The sequence below is a fragment of the Lingula anatina genome, chromosome 1, assembly GCF_051362555.1.
Source record: "Lingula anatina isolate TDL-2025a chromosome 1, LinAna3.0, whole genome shotgun sequence".
Taxonomy (NCBI): domain Eukaryota; kingdom Metazoa; phylum Brachiopoda; class Lingulata; order Lingulida; family Lingulidae; genus Lingula; species Lingula anatina.
The window spans coordinates 25,294,561-25,317,807 of NC_141767.1; the positions used below are offsets into that span (position 1 = coordinate 25,294,561).

The 23,247-nt window shown below is 34.6% G+C and overlaps 1 protein-coding gene across 2 annotated transcripts; it reads right to left on the minus strand.

Annotated features, from left to right (window-relative positions):
* Nucleotides 1-4,452: 4,452 nt before the first annotated feature.
* Nucleotides 4,453-23,041, minus strand: LOC106178476 (transcription elongation factor SPT5-like). Of its 2 annotated transcripts, none has more exons than XM_013561682.2 (27): nucleotides 22,877-23,041; nucleotides 22,261-22,350; nucleotides 21,715-21,846; nucleotides 21,427-21,514; nucleotides 21,002-21,143; nucleotides 20,570-20,701; nucleotides 19,809-19,908; nucleotides 19,351-19,485; nucleotides 18,863-18,979; nucleotides 18,467-18,565; nucleotides 16,127-16,191; nucleotides 15,799-15,904; nucleotides 15,251-15,326; nucleotides 14,667-14,824; nucleotides 13,924-14,079; nucleotides 12,062-12,159; nucleotides 11,681-11,750; nucleotides 10,856-10,981; nucleotides 10,389-10,514; nucleotides 9,920-10,103; nucleotides 9,393-9,498; nucleotides 8,284-8,505; nucleotides 7,421-7,611; nucleotides 6,957-7,106; nucleotides 6,244-6,356; nucleotides 5,713-5,808; nucleotides 4,453-5,375 (listed from the first exon to the last, which is right to left on the minus strand). In XM_013561682.2, exons 2-27 carry the CDS (start codon nucleotides 22,315-22,317, stop codon nucleotides 5,235-5,237), a joined length of 3,186 nt encoding a protein of 1,061 aa, XP_013417136.1. In that variant the 5' UTR covers nucleotides 22,318-22,350; nucleotides 22,877-23,041; the 3' UTR covers nucleotides 4,453-5,234. The 2 variants fall into 2 exon arrangements, with proteins under 2 accessions (XP_013417136.1, XP_013417126.1); XM_013561672.2 differs by having other exon boundaries at nucleotides 22,847-22,952.
* Nucleotides 23,042-23,247: the final 206 nt, after the last annotated feature.

The following is a 23,247-nucleotide window of genomic DNA, read 5'->3' on the forward strand; positions in this document are numbered from 1 at the left end:
TACGACTTCTCATCACAGACTCTAGCAAATTAATACTCAACAATATTATTTAGATAGAACCCTGTGTATCACAAAAGTGAAAAATTGATTACTCGGACATATTTACAGACCATTGTCGACTTCCCACAAGATACCGCCGTCGATACATGATTGAAAATAAACAGGGTTATTTTGATGAACGCTTACCAGACGTAGAATTAAGGCCTCGCTAATCAAACAAATATTTCCATTTGCATATGGTAAGAATTGACAATAACCACATTCTATTGCCCTAGTCTTCATTTCACTCAATAAAACGCCGTAACAGTGAGTTCATGTAGTAATTGTGTTGATACCAGCTGTCGAGATCATCTGTTATGATGTTTCCATATATCTTTTCATGTGTAAAATCTTATGCGGCATAAAATAAATTTGATTACGCACTATGACTCTGACTTCTGACATTTTATTGAACAAAGTGAAATGAGCGAAATAAGCGAAATAAGGTATTTTTCTAATATGTATTTTTTCAATTCTCTATTAAAGAAATATTTACTTGATATTTTCGTTTACATTCTATGATCTTTTTGCTCTAAAAAGCTGCCCAGCTCGGTAAATTTTCCTCGCTCTTTATCACTCCTTGAAATAGCAAACAAAAAAGTTCATCGGGGAATACAGAATTGTCCTAGCACCAAATGACTTCAGGTCCACATTACCTGTTCCGGTCAAAGCATTCAAGCCAAGCATCAAAGATAAACTTGGTGATTAGCCACGATTAACCCGTTCAAAGTCGTCCATTTTATATTTCAACTCGTTGTGTTGTCACAGGTGGCATTGTTCTTGCGGTAGCTTTAATGTGGAATGTCTTCCATTGACCTTCTTTGATTGCTAAGGAGCGACTGTATTTCGTTTGAAATGATGCCTACACTGTCCATTAGTATGGCCATTCGTTTACTTCCGCGTTTCTTCACAGAAAGCACTCTGGACTGTTACAGAGATGATCGAATGTTCTGGGTCGAATTACCGCCCCCATCCCGCTTTCTAATATAAAAAAGATTTCTTTTATTGTAGATGATGATGACAAATGAACAACTGAACGTGTAAAAAAAGCAAGAACAGTACTGTCAAAACGGACTTAGAATAACAAATACCTTGAAAGCATTTAACCTAACTTAGAGGATATTTTTTTTTAATTGCTAATAATCCTCTGACGCTACACTACTCCTTAAGCTCAATATATATATATATATATATATATATATATTTATGTAAATCATATTTCTACCGGCGCTTCCTTTACTCTATCAAAAACAAAACACAATCGCTATCCCATATGATTCCAAGTTAATTCATGCGCACGTCATTTCAAAAGTGGTCGTTCCCCCGTTTATCGGTCTTAATTGATTTGCGGGCAATGGGGCTTTTTATCGTTATTTCTTTCCTTCTAGCCACGTAAGTTAGTTGATGGGTCCTAGATTTAGATAAAGGTTGGGCTTCCAGATATTTGCAAAAGTTCTAGAATATCGTTTCTTTTTTCATTTACCATGACATATCTTCCGGGTTTCATTTATTGAAGGGGCGTTCTAATAATTACTAACACTTCGAAGCCCAACAAAACAATCCGTGAAATAGAAACTGATATAGGTTTGTGAACTTTTGCTCCCTTTTACTCTTGCCATATCAGTGCTGAACTGACGCAAACTCAAGTGGCCTCAGTGCAAGGGAAATTGTCTTGGCTGTTATTGCCTCCAAGGCTATTGCATTCTATTGGCTTCCCTTTTCCTTTCGTTAATTTTGCAACATCAGCACGCGATGCAGAGTCACTTTTCAAAAGTAATTGTTTCCTAATTTAAGACTACTGAAAGATACTACCCAGGATAACAAAATTTTATAAACTGTCCTTGCGGCGAACTGAACATGAAGAATAAAGACATACTGTAATATTGAAAGGTTATTATTGTTATACAAATGTACGAATGTGGTCGATCATAATAAAATATTCGAAGCAGTGTACACGTACCGTTTCTGATCTATCATACTTTATGTTTCCTCATTAACCCCGAGCGAAAGTAAATGACAAACACAAATATAGTGTTCGAAATTTGGCCGATAGCGGCAGCTTTTATTGAAAGGTCCCTGTAGTAAAGAATTGTGTTAGTTATTATATAGCATTGAATATTGTTAAATTAATTAAAATTACGTAATGTTATATCATAAAAATAAATATCAAAACAAATAGTGCACATATTTTCAATTGTGGGGTTGCAAAGAGGTCCTTTTCGCATGCTGAAGCACAATTTTATTTCTAATACTGTAATACGTGAACAATGATGTCCCTTGTAACAGCATATTTTGATTTTTCTTATTCAAGAAGACAGCAAACTTCAATACTGGTAAGCAAATACTGAACTTGTAGAAAACATTCAGTACAGAAATTCGTGATACAAAATATCGTTGGTGGGCGCATATCGATAATTGTTTCGGTGAACGAATCCGTATGAAGTATAGCATGGAAAACGGTGTGATATAAGGGCAGTTATGAAAAAAGCGGGTGGGTGTTAAGAAAATTAGTTAAAAGGTGACACATCATTCAAAGTAAGTATGAAACTTTCTGGATACCATCGCGTTGATGACTATTGTGTTTGATAAAAAATAAATTGTGACATCCACTTCCCTTATTAACTTTTTAATAAACAAATAAATGGATAAAAAAAATCCACTGCTATATAACTTGTGTTTTTTTTTATTACGCAATATCATTGTCTCGTCGCTTGGCACAGTACAATTTCCTTTTTAATAATTGTGCCTCGAACTATTGATAAACTTAAGCCGTGGAGGCCTATAAAGCGAGAGCACGGCAGGGTATACCTTTAACATTTGTCACCAATGTATAAATAAACTGTTCCTGTTACAGGAGGAGAAATAATTTTGAGAGCTCATATGTCACAGCACAAAATAGAAAATGTGAATTGTCCAAAATTCTCGTCTAAAAATTAGAATAAGAAAATGAATAGACTTACAATAAGTCTAATTATCGACGCGGGGTCTACTTCTTGGGACTTCAGCCAATCTATCGAGAATACAGGAGAAAGCGAGTAGAACTATTCTTATCTCAATTGCGAACAAAGTGTGATCAACGTGGCCTACGCTCGTTAACCTGCTTATCAATTTTGTCTGTCCTTACTAGCTAAATAGCAATCAACCTGTATATTGTACATGTTTGCCATTACTGCCTTTAATTAATCTCGCACTACTCGGGATGGAGAAGATAAACGAGAACAGCAAGTTAATGTTGAGAGGCAGCGCATCGGGTAAGGAAACTGGACAATACGAAGACTAAGGCTTCGTTCACATGCAATGTCTATTTTCTAAATTCTATTTTCTATTTGCGGCATGTCTTATGATCACGGTCTGTGCACTGAATATCCCGCCGCGTAATTACTGGCAGCGCGAGCCAGTTACTATAAGTTACTATAAGTTACTATAAGTAACTGGCTCGCGCTGCCAGTAATTACGCGGCGGGATATTCAGTGCACAGACCGTGATCATTAGATAGCGCGAATAGAAAATAGAATTTAGAAAATAGACATTGCATGTGAACGAAGCCCAAGTGTAGCTGCTAGGAGACGCCTGTTGACCAAGAACATCGACTGGATAGAAGTGTAGAATGTTTGAAGCGGCAATTGAATACAGAGAGAAAATGTTGTCATCTACGGCGGAGTGTCTGAACTTTCTTAAACGCTATTTCAGATTGGGCATGCTGTGCTCTTTATCGTTAATCTTGTCGTTTTGTGATACGCTCCCCTATTTCGTTAGGAAAAATTGAAATAAAACTATTCTGTGAAAGGTACAGGAATTCCTGCTAAAGAGGGTCCTAAATTCTATGACAAGATCCTCATTTGACACGTACACACACACAAATACATATCTCCATCGTGTCAAGTAACACTCGGAACCACTCGAAACTACTCGGATGTCTCCGCACTCGACAATAACTATGTTGTTAGTATGGAGCTTGCGGAATCAGCCGAGGATTGCCGATTGACGATCAACCAATCAGCGTTTTCACCAAACTTTGGTGAAAATTTTTGAAACATGGATTCGATTGGCTTATATAAAATAGGTCAAACTATTTTCGTCAGAGGTTACTTGACACGATGGAGATAGGCTACAGTGAAAAGGTTAGTGTCAAGTTAGCTCTGAAGCTCAGGGTGTGTATATCTTGATCGGGCAAAAATCACCAGTGAAACGTTCTACCCTTATTCCTAAAGTTCGATGACTGCCTGCGAAACAATCAGATAGGACTTTCATTTTGACCAATTTTTCGAGGTCAAATTCAGAAAAAGGCTGGTGTTATAGTGCTCAAAGGGTTGCGGCTATCTCTTGATAGCCGTATATAAAGGGAAGTCATGTTAGAGGTCTGCCTCTGTTCAATTTGGGAGTCAATTGGTGCATTTACACAGTTGACCAAAATTATTTTACATTTCATTTATTTGTCCTTCAAATCCTTCTCATACATAAGTTCATAGTTGATAATGACTGATGTAACACTTCCTATTTTTCTTGTACTTTTGGCAGATGATAAGCAGTGAAAGTACACAAAAATAAAATGAATATAACAGCAAGGCATTTTCCATCAAATTCGTTCAGAATGGTTGACAGTGTCACTTCCAAATGGCTTCCTCAGCCAAATAAGTGGTTCAAAAATGACATTCATACGCTTATTTTCGGGCTACAAAAAGTGATGGTCAGTGAACACTACAAAAACAGTAAATGACAACAAAACAGTTTCCACATTTTTCTCATTCAAAAATCCAATCAACCTGTAAACTACTCTAAAGCTAATCAAAATACATTTACAATTTCTGAATAGGATGTCATTACAAACACATTCTGTGTTAGGCTGCAGGTGAAATGGTCAAATTCTTTTCCTGTGTGAGTCTATTACATAAGCATGCAAACCCAGGTTAACACAAAATAAAACCTCACTTGTGTCATTCTGTTAACAACACTGTGACTTCATAATTAAAATATGTTCTACTTAGAGCACAAGCTGGTGAATTTTTGCAGAATCTAATTCAAAGTCAGAGTAGTAATCTCATGTCCTTTTCCCCATGGGATTATGGAAAGGTGACTTCCCTTGTATATATGTGTGTTTTTATTTTTGGGCTTGCAGCACTTGCAGGGAATAAATTTTATGTATAGTCAGTTGTAAAAGCTCAACAAGTCTCTGGATTTACTTAACCAGTCTCATTTCAGGCTGGTGGCATCTTACAAAGACATCTCATCTGCAACATTTTTAAGTCTCCATGGTCAGTCTTGACCACTCCCTCCATGCCATCAATGGACAGAAGCTGACCACAGGCCTCTCTTTCTTCACCAATGATCACTTTTACCTGTAGAGAAATAAATATTACATTATCAGGAAAATGCAACACCACACCTTTTAAATCAATACAAAAGTACCCAGTCTTTTTAAAATGATTAAAATTACATCAAACTTACAAACTGTACCTATGAAAGATCATAAAGGAAAAAATGTGATACATTATGTATAACTTACACAAAAGGTAAAAAAAAAAGTCTTTAAAAGGTAGCAATTTATGCTTCACTTTTAAATCTTCAATGTTTCACACACACACACTCACACACACACACACACAAATAATAATAACAATAAATAAATAACATAAAAATTAACCCCCTCACATAAATCATGTTCCTTCAACTCACCCTGTCCCCCTTAGTGGGTACCACTGGTTCCAGCTGTTCACAGGACACTGTGATCACCTTCTCATCTTCAGGTAAGAACAGGGAGCACATGCCAGCCTGGAACAGTGCCAATACATGCTGTTAATTTAACTTGATCAAGTTATTAAGTGCTAACGTAACTAATGGCAAACATGACCCTTTTATGACTGCTTTTTAATTAACTCAGCTGAACAATTGCTAAGCTGTGTCTTGAAAATATATCAGGTGGATTTTAAAAGTCACTAATGTAATTTATCAAAAATAATCCACTTAGCACCATTAGCATTGCAACCTGGTATTGCCTTTGGTACACAGGGATATCGATGTTAATTTGATCAAATAAAGCAGTCATATTCAAAAGCTAATATTGCCTGGAGCACTGATGCTCAAAACACATTACTTAAAAAAAAATAATAATAAAATGAAGAAAAAAAAAAGATAACCAAAAAAGATCTTTATAAAATATGCAAAATGTCAGTTTCACATCATCACCATCCCATCACATGTTCTTACCGAGATTCCCCTTATGACGCCTATCTGGTGGATCAGGTTAGGATCATCGTGGGTGTCTTTGATTCTCGTCTCTATGTCAGTGGTATGCCAGTCTGCGGCACCATGCTCCATGCCTGGAACAATAAACTAATATCATCATCCCTGCATACACCTTCTTCATGCATCCAAGGCTAGATGATGAGAGCTTAATTCCGCTGATTCCACTTTTTTTAGGCAAATATATTTAGACATTATATAATGGAAGTGCAACATATAAGGGTCTCTTATAGGGTTGGCATACATAAATACTGCACTTTCATGAATTACTGTCCAATGAAGTTACTTTACAGCCCCCCCTTTTTTTTAGTTTAAATCTCCAGTCTAGCATATTAGCTGAAGCCTCATGTAAATCTCTGCAGTCAAATTAAAGGAAAGTTAAAGCCATTCAAAATCTGTCTGGGGCTTTATTTGATTAGAGGTTTTTAAGTTAACTATTTTATGACGCAGCTAGACACAAAAGGGGATAATCAAATTGCACAGTACTATTCTTTTTTCATAATATAAAAAAGCAAAGGGCTATCATTTTTTATACTGAATGTGAGTAGAAACTAAAGGAGATTACTGAAAAAAATTATAAGTGAGGCTGTCTTCAAAGATCTCTTTCTTTCTTACAACAGATTGATAGAATAGAGTAATAGAATTCAATTGTTCAATCATATATCCTGTAGTTTTACCTGTTCCAGGTGTCTGTGGTGTGTATGGTGCCCCGGGGGTCATAGGACTGTACCCCATGGGTGATGGGGTGCTACCATAACCAGAGGGGGATGGTGTGTTACTGCCATACCCCTGAGGACTCGGGGTGGGGATGTATCCTCCAGGGCTTGCTGGAATTGATAGACCCAACAAATACTGGTCAGAAATTATATCAATATTTACCTCACAGATCTATTAAAACTAAAATCTGAATTGAATTCCTCACATACCTTTGTAAAATGAATGATTGATTTTTCTTGCTTTTCATAAGCATACAATACACATGATTCAATATATGTTTGCTTTAACATGCACAATTCAGATAGCTGTAATTGAAAAAAATGCTTTAATAATATGTAATGTAATTTTTATAACGTGAATCTCAGTTCTATCAGTCTTTTCTATTTTTATTAGTCTAAAATGTACAAGTTGCTATGCATCTTACGTGTGTACCCTCCAGGAGAAGGTGAGGATTGGTAGGAGTAACTGCTCCCTGGGGTCTGCGGGGTGTATGGCCCTCCTGCAGGACTGGGGGTGTCAGCAGAATACCCAGGGGTGGCAGGGTTAGGCGTGCCATAATCCACACCAGCAGGGGATGGGGATGCTTCATCGAAGTTGTACTCAAAGTCGTTGGCCCTGAACAAAAAGAGAAGTCATCTATTCACTTTCAACTGAAATGATGTGAAATATCTTCCATTTTATTGCTACAAAAATACCAATGGGTCAATTTTGAGCTACAAATGTTTGACAAGAATACACATAAACATTGGGCATAAAATGATATTCTGAAAATTTGTCCTTTTGAGCACTATTAAAAAACATGCATCAAAGTTTTATGCATTTTTTAAATTTTTTTCAATCAAGGCTGCTTATGAAAAAAATTATTGGAAACATCTTAAATAATTTTAATAAAAACATTTGTTTAATAAACATATTTTCAGACTAGGTTAAAATACCTTAAGGGACAGTGCAAAAGAATTTTGTTGTTTTATTAAAAAATCAATAGAAAAGTGGCCATAAAACATTTGTAGATAATTACAAATTTGACAACACTTCCATGAAATCTGTGACACTAATGGAGAGAAAATATCAGCTCCTGGCTGCAATTTCTTCTTGTTTGCAAGAGAGGTGAGGAAGGGCTTTCCAACTCCATGGCATATTCAAAGAAAAATGATAATTACAATTTATATATCCAGACAGGCAGCTAGATTATATATCAGCTAAGCCAATGCTATTTTCCTGTTCAAAATATTAAGATTCTGTGCCCATTCACAAACCATTCCCTCCACAGTGATTCCAACTCCTCACCTTGCAGGAGTGTTAGACTGCGTGGGATCCCAGGCAGGAGTCCTTCCTCCACCGTCATGTAAGGGGGTCTGGCTGCCGTAGTGGGGGGTTCTGCTGCCATCATGGAGCGGTGTCTGAGAGCCATACATGGGTGTACGTGAGCCATACATGGGGGTCTGGCCACCACTTCCGTACATTGGCGTCCTGGGTGTGTAAGATGAAGCGCCACCTGGACGGCCATCACTGCAAAAAAAAATATTCATATCACCATTTGAATTCATAATAGATGACATTATCATGAACTTGTTGATTTTATACAATAAGTAAATTTCATAATCAAAGATTTTATGTTTTTTTTATTAGTTATTTGTCACCTAGCAATGGAGGTTACTTGGCGGGTAAGCACCAGTTTTCATGAAACCTTTACAAGCATTTGTAGTTGCTATGTTGAGCACTATTTTGGTATTGTATTTTAATTTATTAGCACTAGCAGTAAGGTGCCAAAGTCTAGAGAAGGTCTTCACAAAGTTTCAAAGATTTTTTTTTTTTGTTTCCTTTCCTGGATCTTTATGCAGAAACCTCCCAAGTTGCCTGTATTTCATTAACACTCTTAATGAACATCTGGAAAAACTAAATGCTGTCGGCAGCATTTATATAACATATATATATTTTTTTTTTCATGCCAAAATCCTGGGGAATACAGGCTGGCCGAATACAATATTTTAAAATTATTTGTTTACAAATTACAATTTTCTTTTTCAAACCATTTTCACACTTAACAATAGAAAGTCATACATTATTCAAAACTGTTCAATGACTCTTCTTATATGCAGAACTGTTCATGTATCTTATTAAATTTTATACAGGGTATTAAAGCTGTAAAGCCTAGGGTACTAAAAGACCTAGCTATCCAGGAAATCAAATTTCATTTAGATATTTACATTTTTGTTAGATGTCCTTACCTAACACCCGTGAACTCAGGCTCTCTGAACAATTCCTTGAACTTAAACAATTCCTTGAACTTAAACAAATGTTGCGAGAACATGTGACAAAAGTAATTCAAGAAAGAACAAGATTAAATTAAGTTCACATTAGCAAACCTCAATTATTTTAACTTGAACTGAGCTTACCTAACTGAACGTATTCTTGTTTTATCCACCGAGATAGTTTTGCAGCTGGAATGTAACTCCACTCTAGCAGTAGTATCTGTGGCATCCTTGACGATACCAATGTAACCTAAAAAGTGAAAATAAAGGTTAAACTTATGAAAAGTTTGTTCAATGACAGTATAGTACACGAATGATACTGACAAAGTGGCCTGAAAATATAAAACCTCCATCAGGGAATCCTTCTGTCATGTTAAGAACTTTATCTCTTGTAGAACTTAAAGTCTACTTTTAGGTGTTTATAAGAATATATGTTTTTAGTCATCAAATTCAATATCTGGAGAATTTCACAGGCACTTGCACTTATAGGAATCACTTTAACATACTACATCACAGGTGCATCTTAAAGAGAAAACTGACATCATTTGTTTACATTCATATATCTCAACCAGTATTCAACCCATATTTCAACAATGTACAACATCTTTTCTCAAATTAAGTAGACTCTTCATTAAATACACGAAATACCATCAACCCCTCAAAAAGCTTACCTTTATATGAGCCCTGAATGATCCTGACAGTCTGTCCAATGAGACCCCTATCCCTGTTGCTGGTTCCCCGGCCACGCCCTGCGCCACCTGGCCCCCCAGCACCCCCACCCCCACCACTGGGGTGAGCAGGACTGGACAGGCGAGGAGACATATAACCTGCCAGCATGGGGCCTGTGGAAGTGACCTGGGAAAACAAGTAAAAACTGTATCAATTTCATACTTTCTCATGCTGTGGGAATGATACAGATATTTAGAATTATGGTGTAATAACTTCAATACTTGATACTTAGCCAAATACAAAAACAATTTTATTTCTTACTTGATAACATCTCTATATTACAACATACATATCAGTTTCAGAGCTATGGGATGTGAGGTGAAAACTAAATAATTCTACTTTTGTGTCTTTGATGGTAAACCTGCTGATATTCATAATTTTAGTTTCAGTTGTACTTCATGTGGTCTATACCTTGGACCCTCCAGCCAGAACTAAATGCCTGGTCCTGCACACAAATATGCCTCCATTGTCAGTCATCATGCGAGAATACAGGAATGCATAGCTACGGTACAGGTGCTTTATCTGACCTTGACGCCCCTACAAATTGGAACTTTCGATAAGCCACACTTAAGGATCCTTTTTTTTAACATCACAACAGAGTCAAACATTTCTATATAACAATGTGATGTGTAAACAATGTTAGAAATGTGATATTTCTATCAATTTGTTGATCACGACACATAGTACCAATGATCCTTTTTATAAATTTGACTGAACTCTCAAAAATGTACAAAGCAGTATTACTTTCACATAAGAAATACCAAAAGCAAATATTCAAGTGATGCTCAGAAAAAACAGTGTGAAAATAAATGTGTTTCACAATAGATTCCAAGACAGTGAACATAAAGGGCCATCAGGCCATGGAACTTTTTACTTACAGAATGGGGGCCATCAATGACCTTGACAATGTCCTTGACCTGGATATTGTTATTCTCTGCATCCAAAGCAACAGCTCTGGTAGAATCCCTTCTCTTGGATACAGCTTGGTGTTTTACATGAACCACCTTCAAAATCAAGTTATATGAGGGATAAAAACAACAAAACAAAGCAATGTTACATATATTTGGCAATATATTATCCAACAAACATCAACCAATGAATTTCATATTTAAATCAAAATAGATAAAACAGATACAGTGGCTACAGATATTGAATTTTTTCTGGCATCCTAAAAAAACCTTGTACTTAAGTCATCAATGTTTCTACTTTAAATTAAAAATATCCTGAAATGGATTTTCTTAGGACCATTTCCCCTTAACTTGGCCCACATTATGTAATCTATATGGCTACATGCTTTTCACATTTTTTCAATAGGCATACAAAGGCCATTTTTAAACAAGTTGTAATGCACTAGAAGGTAATAAACTTTTTAGATAAAAAAGTAAAAACTGAGTTATTTACAAGTAAAAGAGGAAGATTTAAGAAAGCGTGGATACCAAGCACTGTGCCTTGAACGGTACAAGTTATATGAACCATTTTGCGTCTGTAAGCTACAGCTTACATCCATTTAAGACTATGAGAAGGCTATTCACCAATAAATTACTTGCAAATCATAATGATAAATATTTATTAACGGATAAAAATATAGCAACAAAGAAAGACACTCGAAAAGTTAGCTGTGTTTAGATCAAACTTTATCAGTTGAGCATTGTATCTACATGATCATTAAAACAACTCCATAAGGTACTTTGCATACAGCTGACCTTGCCATGCATGTTCAAGACCTGGAAACTCTCCTTTTCCAGCCGGACAATGACTGCAACTGTCTGAGGACTGAAATATGCAAGAAAAAGAGCTGTTTTTTCTTTTCTTCATTCATACTTTTCACCATCATGACAATTTCCATTCAAATTTCAATTTTTTAAGTATTCATAAGACTGAAAGAATACACACATTTCAACTGAATTTATTTCAGATTTTCAACATTTCAAAAACTTCAGCTCAGCACATCCTAGAGAATACTTTAAAAAATTGTTGCTACAAGACCAGGTTCAAAATTTTATGCAAGAAATAAAATGAGTATCATTAACTGTAACACTCCTTTTCCACATCTCTCTGGTAACATGCCAGACATAATAGCTTACTCTAGTTGAACCAGGTCTCCAAACTGGAACTGTCCCATGGTATCTACACCAGTGGCTCTGTCAGTACATAACTGCAGATCTTTGGGCAGAACTTTCAACTGAAAAAAAAATACATTATGGAAATAATGGTTTTATGGGGGCAAATGTTAAGTTTTCAAAAAATATAACTTAAATTTAGCATCAAGATGTGCATATAATGACCCGTGGACCTATGGACAAGACTTGTAGCCAAGCTAAGGAAGCCTCCATTGCAGTGCACAGACATAACGGTTGTCTATGTTTATAATAAAGATCAAGATTAGTGGGGCCTGTCAATAATTGGAATAATAGAAATACAATAGTTTGATTGGTATTGAAAAATAAGGTCACTCTGCTTCAGAGACACTTTGTAAAAATTAGAATCACTGCATAGTTACATGTATGTAGTCAAATGCTCACAAACTAACCAAAGTTCTGTTATTCAAGGTAATTGAAAGGGAGTGCCTTCTGTGGGAGCCGAATATTGACATTTCATCTTTTTTTGTATGTCAAGACAATAAGTACACTCTAAATAGTATGTGTAACTACACACCTCTTCTTTCTTAGTCTCAAATGTGCCCTTAAAATATACCACAGGTACTGGGCTTAATTATGCCCCAATTTCATTTGACATGTCATCTGATGTACAACCTGGGATAATAAAGTGTACATAAATTCAAAGAAGTCTCTAAAGCTGACCTAAAATAAGGGGTGAACGTTGAAGTCTTTGTTTCTACTACACCCTACTGCGGTCCTTGATGCTTCAACTATGGTTCAATATAAATAGCTATACTGCAGTATCGCTTGCAAGTATATCTCCATTTCTTAAATGGTGGTTCAGAACAGTATTGTTTGGTGGCAGGGAAATCTAATTTTAAGCTGGACATTGTTAAAGGTGGCATAAAATCCAAACATTACATTAAAGCTGTGGAGATGGACCAAAGCTGGAAATGAGGGAGTAAGGAGTTGGTAAATACTGAGAATAGGAAGGTTACATAACTTTTGATCCCATGGCTCTTTTTCTCTAAAACAGTTTGTTCTTAAAGTAAATTATTAAAAATGGAATTCCCATTAATCCATCCCTGTTGGTGTGGTTGAAGATTTTCTAAAATATTGTTGCTCTTCTACACAGCAGCTTTATAAAATTATATAATAAATATCATTTAGTCTTTTCTAGACAGAAGCTGTATCGATAATACAAAAACATCATTTAGTTTCTTCTATACAGCAGCTTTATAAATTATATGTTTAACTTTAAGTAATTCTTAATGTCCAACAGACAGTCAGTAGAGTGCTTTTAACTAAGGCAGCTGTTATGTGTTTCTCATTATCACTTTTCACTTTTGTAACTAGCCTGTTTATGGAGTTTTGGATAATGTGCAATTTAGTCCATTGATTTTGACTTACACCAAAAAAAGGCACTATTACAGTAACTGATTCTGGACGTCATCAAGGCATGTGTTAATTTCTCATCTGTAGTTCTGTACAGTTAATTGTGAAACTTGCTCATTCCCCAAAGTGAATATAATGGAGAATTACCAACATGCTAGGACTTATGGCTCCTTTACTTTTTTGTAAAAAAAAAAAAAAAAAAAAAACTTCAGCAATCCTATAAAGGAATTCTATTTTTTACAATTTGTCCTGGAAACATGGTGTCCCTTTTCTTTTAAGGTACCAATCAAACAATGTTGTATTTCTATTACTAGATAATTAACAGGCTCCACTAATCTTTATCCTCATTAACCTTTCAGTTAACTTTTTCCCACAAAAGAATTAATCCTCATTTACAACTTTCCTGGTTTTAATGCAATAAGCGATAAGTCTCCAACAACAAAGAAACCTACCTCATGCATAGTCAAGTCTGAGAACAAAACCACCATGTTATCCTCCACACGAACAATCAGTCCAGTGTCCCCCTCATACCTGCCCGAGATCACTTTGACATGGTCGCCCATTTTGAAGTACTTGCGTAACTCATGGGCAGGAAACTCTAGTGGATCCTTGAATGAAAAGAAAAAAAAATATGTATGTCTTACCCCAACAGCATACACCATCAAAATATTCGAATAATATTTCATTTCATTTATACATATATACCATAAAATTTCATTTTTATAAACTGCACACATTAATAAATAAAACTTTAATTTGCTAGGGTACTGTAAATCATGAACCCTGTATGTCAGTATGTCATCCAGTGGTGAGAGTTGATAACAAAGAATTAAATAAACCAGTCATGATTAAATGGAAATTTTAAGAGTCACATTATAGAAAACCTTCCAAGGACATCAATGTTGAATTCTACAAAAAAGTGCTATTATTACTGAATCACTGTGATCACTGTGTAAGAAAAGTGAATAACAGAAATAACTTTAAAAAAAGATGGTTTTTTACCAAACACCCCTAAATGATAATGCCTTTCTTTACATTTATGTCGCATGTGCACTGCTCAAACAACTGTGAATTCATTTGGTCTTTAAATAGAATATTACAGAGTTTTACAGACATTTTTCTATCTATCAAGGTTTTAATGTCTGGTTATCCCAATATTGGGCCTCCCAGTCATTTGAAGAGTTCAATAGCTTACCTTGAGATCTTCATGCCTGGGCATCATGGTGATCTTATTGCCATCAATGCTGATCACTTTGCCCTGGAGATGGATCAATTCTCCCTCACACACTTCCACATTGTCTCCAGGTGCCAGGTTGTGAGAGACTTCAGACACGCTGCGAGATTCTGGAACCACTTAACTGGAGTTAAGGTATATGCTTTGGTACTACAAGACATGATATATATATATAAGAAGGCTACAAAATCAAATCTATTAGATTGTTCATGGTTCCGAGATTTTCTATTTTGTAATCTTTAGATAATTATCACTAAAATATTACTAAAAAAGGACATATAAGTCACTCTAGTCCATATTTTTCTCATTTTCTTTAAAACTTCGATGAGGAAAAAAAATTGATCATCATCTTTAAGCAAAATTTCCAAATGAAAACATGAATTAAGTGATGTGTTTGTGAATGTGCGTGCATGCATGTGCATAGAGAAAGTAAATATTGCCATATGTAAGCATACAGCTTTTTCAGTGTCCCTTTTTTTTAGTTAAATATTAAAAAAAAAGTATATCCACAAACATAAAAGGAATCAATATGGATTGAAGGATACGTTCCACTGAAGCATCTTCAGGCTGGTCCTCAAACTTCTCCAACTCTGACAATGTAGGCTTCACACCCTCTGCAACCTGAGGTAGTAAAACAATGACACATCAGTGATAACTGCCACCAGTAAAGGGCAGAATTACATGCTTCAAGTCTCTTCCAATAAATTATTTAGTTCAGTTTTGATTCATTAAGATATAGAATTATAGAAATCAATACAAAAACAAAAACCACTCAAACTTATATGTAGATACAGAAAGTTAGTAATTATCCTTTAAATTTTCATATGCCACTTATAATTTCATTTAATGCTCCTACAGTGAATGCTTAGGGAAACATATGTCTTGGTTTCAAAGAAGTTCTTATCTACAACTTCTTAACTGTAAAAATCACTATCAATACACTTCCTTACAAAATAAGTGGCTCACAACTCGTTTAAAATTAACAGTAAAACAATTAACAAAACAACATAAAACAGTCAGACTATCTGAAAATGTGAAAGATATGTTTTTTCAATTCTTGTTTCCATCTCTGTTGTCTATCGGTGCTACTTACTATTGCAGCCATTACAAAGCTTTTGAATAGAAATCCTTTGCGACTGTATCTGTTGCCTTCAAAGATGAAGAAATCTCCATCTGATGTCACCTCACCACCAATTGACCTGAAAACATTAGTTATATATCACAATTAAAAATTGGTAAAAGAAGAGGATCACAGTTCCCAACATATTTCTGGAGAAAGGACCTTCTGACAAGATATCCTTTATCTGTATACTTATCTATATATTTTGCCATTAAATACTGAAACATAAGAACAAACCCAATGTCAGGGTAATTTCAAACCAGACTTAAAACCTTCAATGGACGACAGCAAAAAGGTTTACCTGATGGCATCTATATCAAACAATTTCTGTGTTGGTCGCTTGGCTCTTTTCCTCTTCTCTGGCTCCTACAACAGTAAAAGAAAATTCAGGAAAAAATCATTCAAGATTTATAAAACATAAAGTTAAATGCAAAAATCTGCACTGTGGTTCTGAAGTTCTCCTTCAAATCAAGATGGATTTCACTTTTAGCAACTGTCATCAAACAGTGGCATTTTCATTTGGCTATTACCAATAAAATAAAACCTAAAAATATTAATAAATTAAGTTCATGATATCAAACAAGGCAGCAAAGCTGTCAAATGTACAGACAAAGAACAGAAAATAAAGATGCAAATAAGTGAAAAATTAAATTTTCACAAAAAACTGTTAAATTGCCAGAAAAGTTTACCAAACAGACTGTGTTGCCAATTGAAGCTGTATGTTAGACCCATGTTTCTTTCCTGTAAGTTTGAGAACAGTAAGTGACATGATTTCCCTTAAATGGTCATCATAGGAGCAGTGCCCAAAATAGGGGTTTCTTCAAATTTTGATGCAACATTACATAATGTTTAACAGCATAATGACAATCAAATGTTATTAATAAAATATTAGTAACATGGACATTCAGAAAATGTGACAAGCAAAAGTCTTCAAGATCATGGAACTTTAAAGTCACACCTTGAAAATGCCAATATGTGAAAAATTAAATTTTCACAAAAAACTGTTTAACTGCCAAAAAAATAAATAAATAAATAAATAAAAATATCAAACAGACTGCATTGCCTACTGAAGCTGTATTTTAGTCCCATGTTTCTTTCCTGTAAGTTTGAGAACAGTAAGTGACATGATTTTCCTTAAATGGTCATCATGGAAGCAGTGCCCAAAATAGGGGTTTCTTCAAATTTTGATGCAATATTACATAATGTTTAACAGCTTAATGACCATCAATTTTTAATTATAAAATATTAGTATCACAGATATTCAGAAAATGTGACTAGCAAAGGTCTTCAGGCCCATGGAACTTCAAAGTCACGCCTTGAAAATGCCAAAATGTAAACAAGACAGCACTGTTCTGAAATGGGTTTATTTCCATTTTTAACACTTTTTTAACATAAAACAAAATAAACATTTTACTGCCATTTTATATGACCAACTAAGAAAATTGATGAGATGGGAAAAGTATCAATAGAACAGTGTTAAATGTCCAATTTCCTCCATTCTGAGATTCTGAACATAGTGGATGATTGAATCTGACAAACTGCAATGATATGAGTTTATTTCCATTTTTGACACTTTGTTACACAATACATGATAACAAGTTTACCATGTTTTTTACATAATCAACTAACAATGTTGTAAAGATGCAGAAAATATCAAACAAACACTTTTAGGCATCTTATTAGTTAAATAATGAGACTGTTAACATGCCTAATAATTGAATCTGAGGAAATTTGAAAAACAGTATAACTTCTAAAATAATGGCCCGATTATGCTGATTTTCGAACTCAACCTGCGTTTTAGTAAGATTGACCACTCCTGTGAGTATAATTACAATTGGCCAATCCGTTTTTCTTATATTGTGTTATCAGTGTTGTATTTATATTGAAAATAGTGAAAAAACAGCATAAATTCCCTAAAAATGGCCCAATCATGCTGATTTTCGAACTTGACCTGCGTATTATGAATATTCATCAGTTCTGTAAGTTTCAAGTCACAAGGTAAAATGGTTTTCCACTTATCGTGTTATCGGTGCTGCACATATGCTGAAAAAAGTGAAAAAACAGCATAAATTCCCTAAAAGTGACCCGATCATGCTGATTTTCGAACTTGACCTGCGTATTATAAATATTCATCAGTTCTGTAAGTTTCAAGTCAAAAGGTAAAATGGTTTTCCACTTATCGTGTTATCGGTGCTGCATATATGCTGAAGAAAGTGAAAAAACAGCATAAATTCCGTAAAAGTGACCCGATCATGCTGATTTTCGAACTTGACCTGCGTATTATGAATATTCATCAGTTCTGCAAGTTTCAAGTCAAAAGGTAAAATGGTTTTCCACTTATCGTGTTATCGGTAAAAGTGCATGGCGACGACGACGGCGACGACGACAGACGCAGATGATGGCTATATGTACAGACACATCTGTGTCTGTACATAAAAATTGCTATAGATACTAAGATTTCGGAGAATTGAATATCAGGATTAATCTTTTTCTTCAAATTAATACTTTGTAGTCACACTGGACATATTATATTCACTATGGTACATAATATGATATTTTTATGATGATCATCAAAGCATTATATATAATATTTTTATAGATAAAGATAAATCAGTACATCTGTATACAGTTCAATACTTACATTGGCACTTGATCTTAAAACACCCCTCATTTTGCTGTAATCAATCCTAGGAATAAGCTTCAGGTGCACCACATTCTGTGAGGGCTCCACATAATCCACCTAGGGAATAGGAGAGAAAACAACCATGTATGCATACTTGCACATGCCTATACTGGGCTACTGCTACCATTTTTTTTACAAGATTTAAATATGCTGACCAAAAGAAAAAAAGACAAAAAAGTCATTTTATGACAAAGCTGTTTTCTTTTTTATTGCTGTTTCTGGTAGAGTAGATCCTACTGGTGATATTCAGCACATGCACACCAAAAAGTGTCAAACAAATCTACATTCCAAATGTGCATGGTTTAGCTAGAATTCAACAAAAACTCTAGAAGCTTGCCCCTCCACCAAACCTACCTGTGCCAGATCATCCTTGTATAGCCCTCTTTTCAGTCTCACCCAGGCCTTTGCTTTAAGGTGAACTGTCTCCTTCACCACTTTCAATACATCTGTCATCTCTTTGATGGGAACCATCTGTAAAACAAACAAGATGTTCCTTTAAAGAAAACTGAGGATGGTAAGGCAATCCAATTCTTTAAGATGATGTTACACAGGTTACATCAATTCTAAAATACGAATTCTGATAGACTGTAGAACCTACAGAAGGACAATGTAGAGCTATTGTCCAAGCTGATATATGAGTACCTATAAACAAAGACATCTATATTTATGGTCATCAAATGTGTCAAATTCTATTGAAATCCTTCTTAATTCTTCAAGTGGTTTTTTTACACAAAACTCTGCAATGTGCTAACTGACCCACAAAAAGAGGCTCCTATTTACTCCCTTGTAACTTACTAAACTAGAGTATAAAAATAAAGAATAAAAGTTGGGTTATTGCATACCTGTTGTTGCCACATTCCCATTCTCAAATTGCCCACTCCCTCTATGGCTTGTTTGACGTGGGTCTGCTTGTAAGCTTCTACATAAATGTAGCCCTTCAACCCCTCTTTGGCTATCACAGATTTGATTTGCAAAGGCTAAAATCATAAACCACATACCAATAAATACGATATGACATAAAATAGTTTGTAAGGGAACTTGGGAACTTATGTTTTTTCATATTAATTCTTAATTCATACAAGGACAATGTTCACACAAGAAATGATAATATAAAATTGTTTAACAAAGACTTTGTTTGGCCTGAAGTAAGTTTCATAGAAACAACAATGAACAGTAATCTGGAATCAATTCTTGATCACATTACCAATTATCTGTTTTTAGTGCTATTTTCACAAAATATTATATCATAAGTGTAACTCATAAATGTGAAAGAAGACATAAGATGAAGTTTTTAACAAACCTCATCTGTGAACTGATAGGCAATGAACTTCCTCATCAAGGCAATAACTGTGGCTTTTTCTTCACCCATTCTACACTTGACTACCCATAGATTTGGATCTCTAGAAAATAGAAAAAACACTCATAAATATTATGTCTATTCAAATTAAACAAGAAATATGAAAATAAGCCACATAAGACATATCAATCAGATAGCAGTCATAAGTTGTAAAATAGAAATAAATACATATGTGCATAATCTGATTTTTACTTCTTCATTTACTAACTTGGTGTGTTTCACACTTAAAGGGATAATAACTCTTTGTATGAGATCTATATTTCACAATAAAAACATTGTGAATAACTCATATTAATATAATATATTCTGTTTTACCACAAAAACGGCAGTTATAGCTATTATTCTGATATCTGAGCTTGTCTTTAGACCACGTGACCTCCATTGATGGCTATACTCTGTTAAAATCTCTTAAGAGATTTTAACAAAAAACCAAACTTTTTAGAAAAAAACCAGGGACTAACTTTGAATGTAAAAATGGATTCATTAACCATTGGCAAGTATGGGAAAATTGTTGTTTACTCCAGGAAAATTCATTTTTTGGCCGAAACGAAGAGTTATTATGCCTTTAAATATAATTACAACATTCCAAATGATAAAAAAATCATATTATTTGTAAATATAGTGAATAATCTTCAGTTTAATCCTATGAACTTTTAAACACTGTGTCTATACAATTTAAGTTTTATCAATTCAAAGTTACTAACTTTACACCAGGCAACAATCCTTGCTGTGTGATTTCATCAGACATTTCCTCTCCTTCTCCAAACCTCTCTGCCATGGAGCTGTCAGCATACTTGCGTCTGTAGTATTCTTCAATTTCATCTTCATTCTGAGTGCTAAAACAGGTAATACATAGCTGTGGTTCAAACAAAAAAATACATATCTGGGAACTGAATTATATTCCAATCAGTTTTTTCTTTGAGGATCAGCCATCTGCAACTATGGTCTTTTTACTTTTTTTTTTTTTTTTGGACATTATTGTCATCTCCATCAAGATGTATTCTATGACTTTATTTTCTCGAAGGACTCCGAGTTAAATGTAAAGCCCTGAGCTGGAAGCAACATAATAAGTCTGCCTCAAATTTTTCATACAGGTTTTAAAAAAAACTTGCATAAAGATAGTTGAAGCTATGTACCTCCACATTTGCTCCATGCGCCTTCTGCTCTCAATGTCCCTGGCGCTAGGACCTTCAAATCCAGTTTTACGGTCTATAATGTCTTCAGCACCTTCTTCCCATTCCAGATCTTCCTCATCTTCCTCACCCTCCTCATCAACATCTACAGAACAGAACTTATCATCTTAAGACTTTGTCATAAAGAATAGAAGTTGTATGCAAGTCATATCTTATACTTTCTAAAACTGAACATTTAAAACTAGAAAACAAAAGCACATTTTCACTGCATTATTTTCACCATGACTTTTGTTTTGACATAGTGGCACTATCAGAAAGCAAAAAGACAATTTTTTTTATTTTGCCAATCATTCCCATTAACTTTAGGACAGTAAGGCTTTCACGTCATCTAAACCAATATGTTCAGTTAATTCAAACAAAAAACTAACCAGCTTCTTCTAGGATGAATCCTGAATGCTTTGATTTCTTTCTTTTATGTCTGACATCAGTATCTTCATATTCTTCAGAATCATACTCCTTATGAAATAAGAAGGAAAAATAACATTTCAACATTTGCAAATTCAAATGAGGGAAAACAAATGACTGAATTAACCCTCATTACACACAAATTCATCATCTTCACTCACTCACAACCTAAGTTACAGTCAAATCTCAATTCTTTAAAAGGAATTAAACAAAACTCTTTGCTGACATTTGTTTAAAGAAAAAGTCCTTGCCTCATCATCGTCATCCAGGTCTTCTCCTTCTGGTTCTTCCTCTGGTTCTGGATCCTCTTCCTCGCCTTCCTCTGCCTCACTGTCATGAATCCTACGCCCCTTTCTTCCAATATCACTCCCTTCATCTTCATCCTGTAATGATTTTTATCAAAATATGCATTCAAATGCTGTCTAATCAAAAACTATTAAGGCCTGTCTCCTGGACTTTTTATGTCTCCAGCATCTATTTATATTTTTGCCTAAAAGGGGAAGGGGGTGCTGTGTAAAAGGGGTGGCAAGAAGTTATGTTGGTTAATTTGGTGGTTTCATGTACATCTTCCTGTTAATTTGTATCATTTGGCAGTATTGTAGTTGTATTGTAGGTGTATATCTTTGTTGTAGTTTTTTGTTTTTAATAGCTTTAGTAGGTACTCATTATCCTTGAACTTATATAAAATGTATTCAACATATTTACCCAATTATTTAATCAGGAATTTTGTTAAATTATAAAATATTTCTATCAAAGGCAAATCAAAGAAAAAACATAAAGAGAAGTAAGAGCCCTACCTCACTTCTCCTATCCTTCTCATCTTCAGAATATACACTTCCTTCACTATCTGACATTCTGATTGATTGGCACCTGTGTACTTAAATTACCTAGAGCAAATGACATTAAATTATTATATATTATACCATATATACATATAATCATAAGAGCATGTTTTTCCAATGTTCAGGAGAACTTTCAATATCAACTCTTCGCAGCTCATGAATATAAACACACATTACTATTAATAATCACTAGAACACACACACAAAAAAAACCTCAAATTAAAATATTATATACAATATATTTCTTATACAACAGTATACTATACATATTAACCTTAACCATCATAACTAAATGGAGGGCAGACTTTCTGTTGCACAGACCCTCAGTTTCCTTACACTAGCACTTGGATCAGTGACCAAGCTGACCATCTCATCCAAGTAACTCATCTTGAGCGTGCTAGCTAAGTAATGTGAATTGAATAACAATGACCTTATTTTCATAGAACAAAGCAGCACGTAGCAAGGCAGGCATTACACACTCTAGTATTAAATAATGATAAAGGCATGGTACATGCATTTATACAAGTTACAAGGCCCTTACCAACTGTAAAACCTGGAAGAGAAAGCGTACCTAGAATAATTACACTTTCCAACATGGAGTATATACAAAGTTAAATGCCTGTATTTGATTTCGTTTTTACTATTTTTGCATTTTGCTTTCATACAAATTACTTAAGCAGACTTTTATAAAACGCTACATTATTATATGAACATAACAGAAATATCAAATGTATTTCATATATATTTTACATCCAAGTTTACTATATAGAAAAAAGTAAAATCTTTACTCCAAAAGAGAGCAACAGCTCCATTTGAGAAAGGTGCATAATTAGCGGAAAAAAGCGATACTTTTTCAAAATATACACTAATTGACTAAATCATTTGAAGTTGCATAACTGTTGTAACTCATGTACAAATTTAGGAAGGGCATATCATAATTTT

Excerpts from the sequence above, each read along its gene's own strand:
- LOC106178476 (XM_013561682.2), bottom strand. The coding sequence starts at position 22,317 with ATGTCAGATAGTGAAGGAAGTGTATATTCTGAAGATGAGAAGGATAGG. Across the intron at positions 21,144-21,426 it reads ATTCATCCTAGAAGAAGCTG|ATGTTGATGAGGAGGGTGAG; the intron begins GTTAGTTTTTTG and ends TCTGTTCTGTAG. Across the intron at positions 14,080-14,666 it reads CCAGGCATGAAGATCTCAAG|GATCCACTAGAGTTTCCTGC; the intron begins GTAAGCTATTGA and ends TTTTCATTCAAG.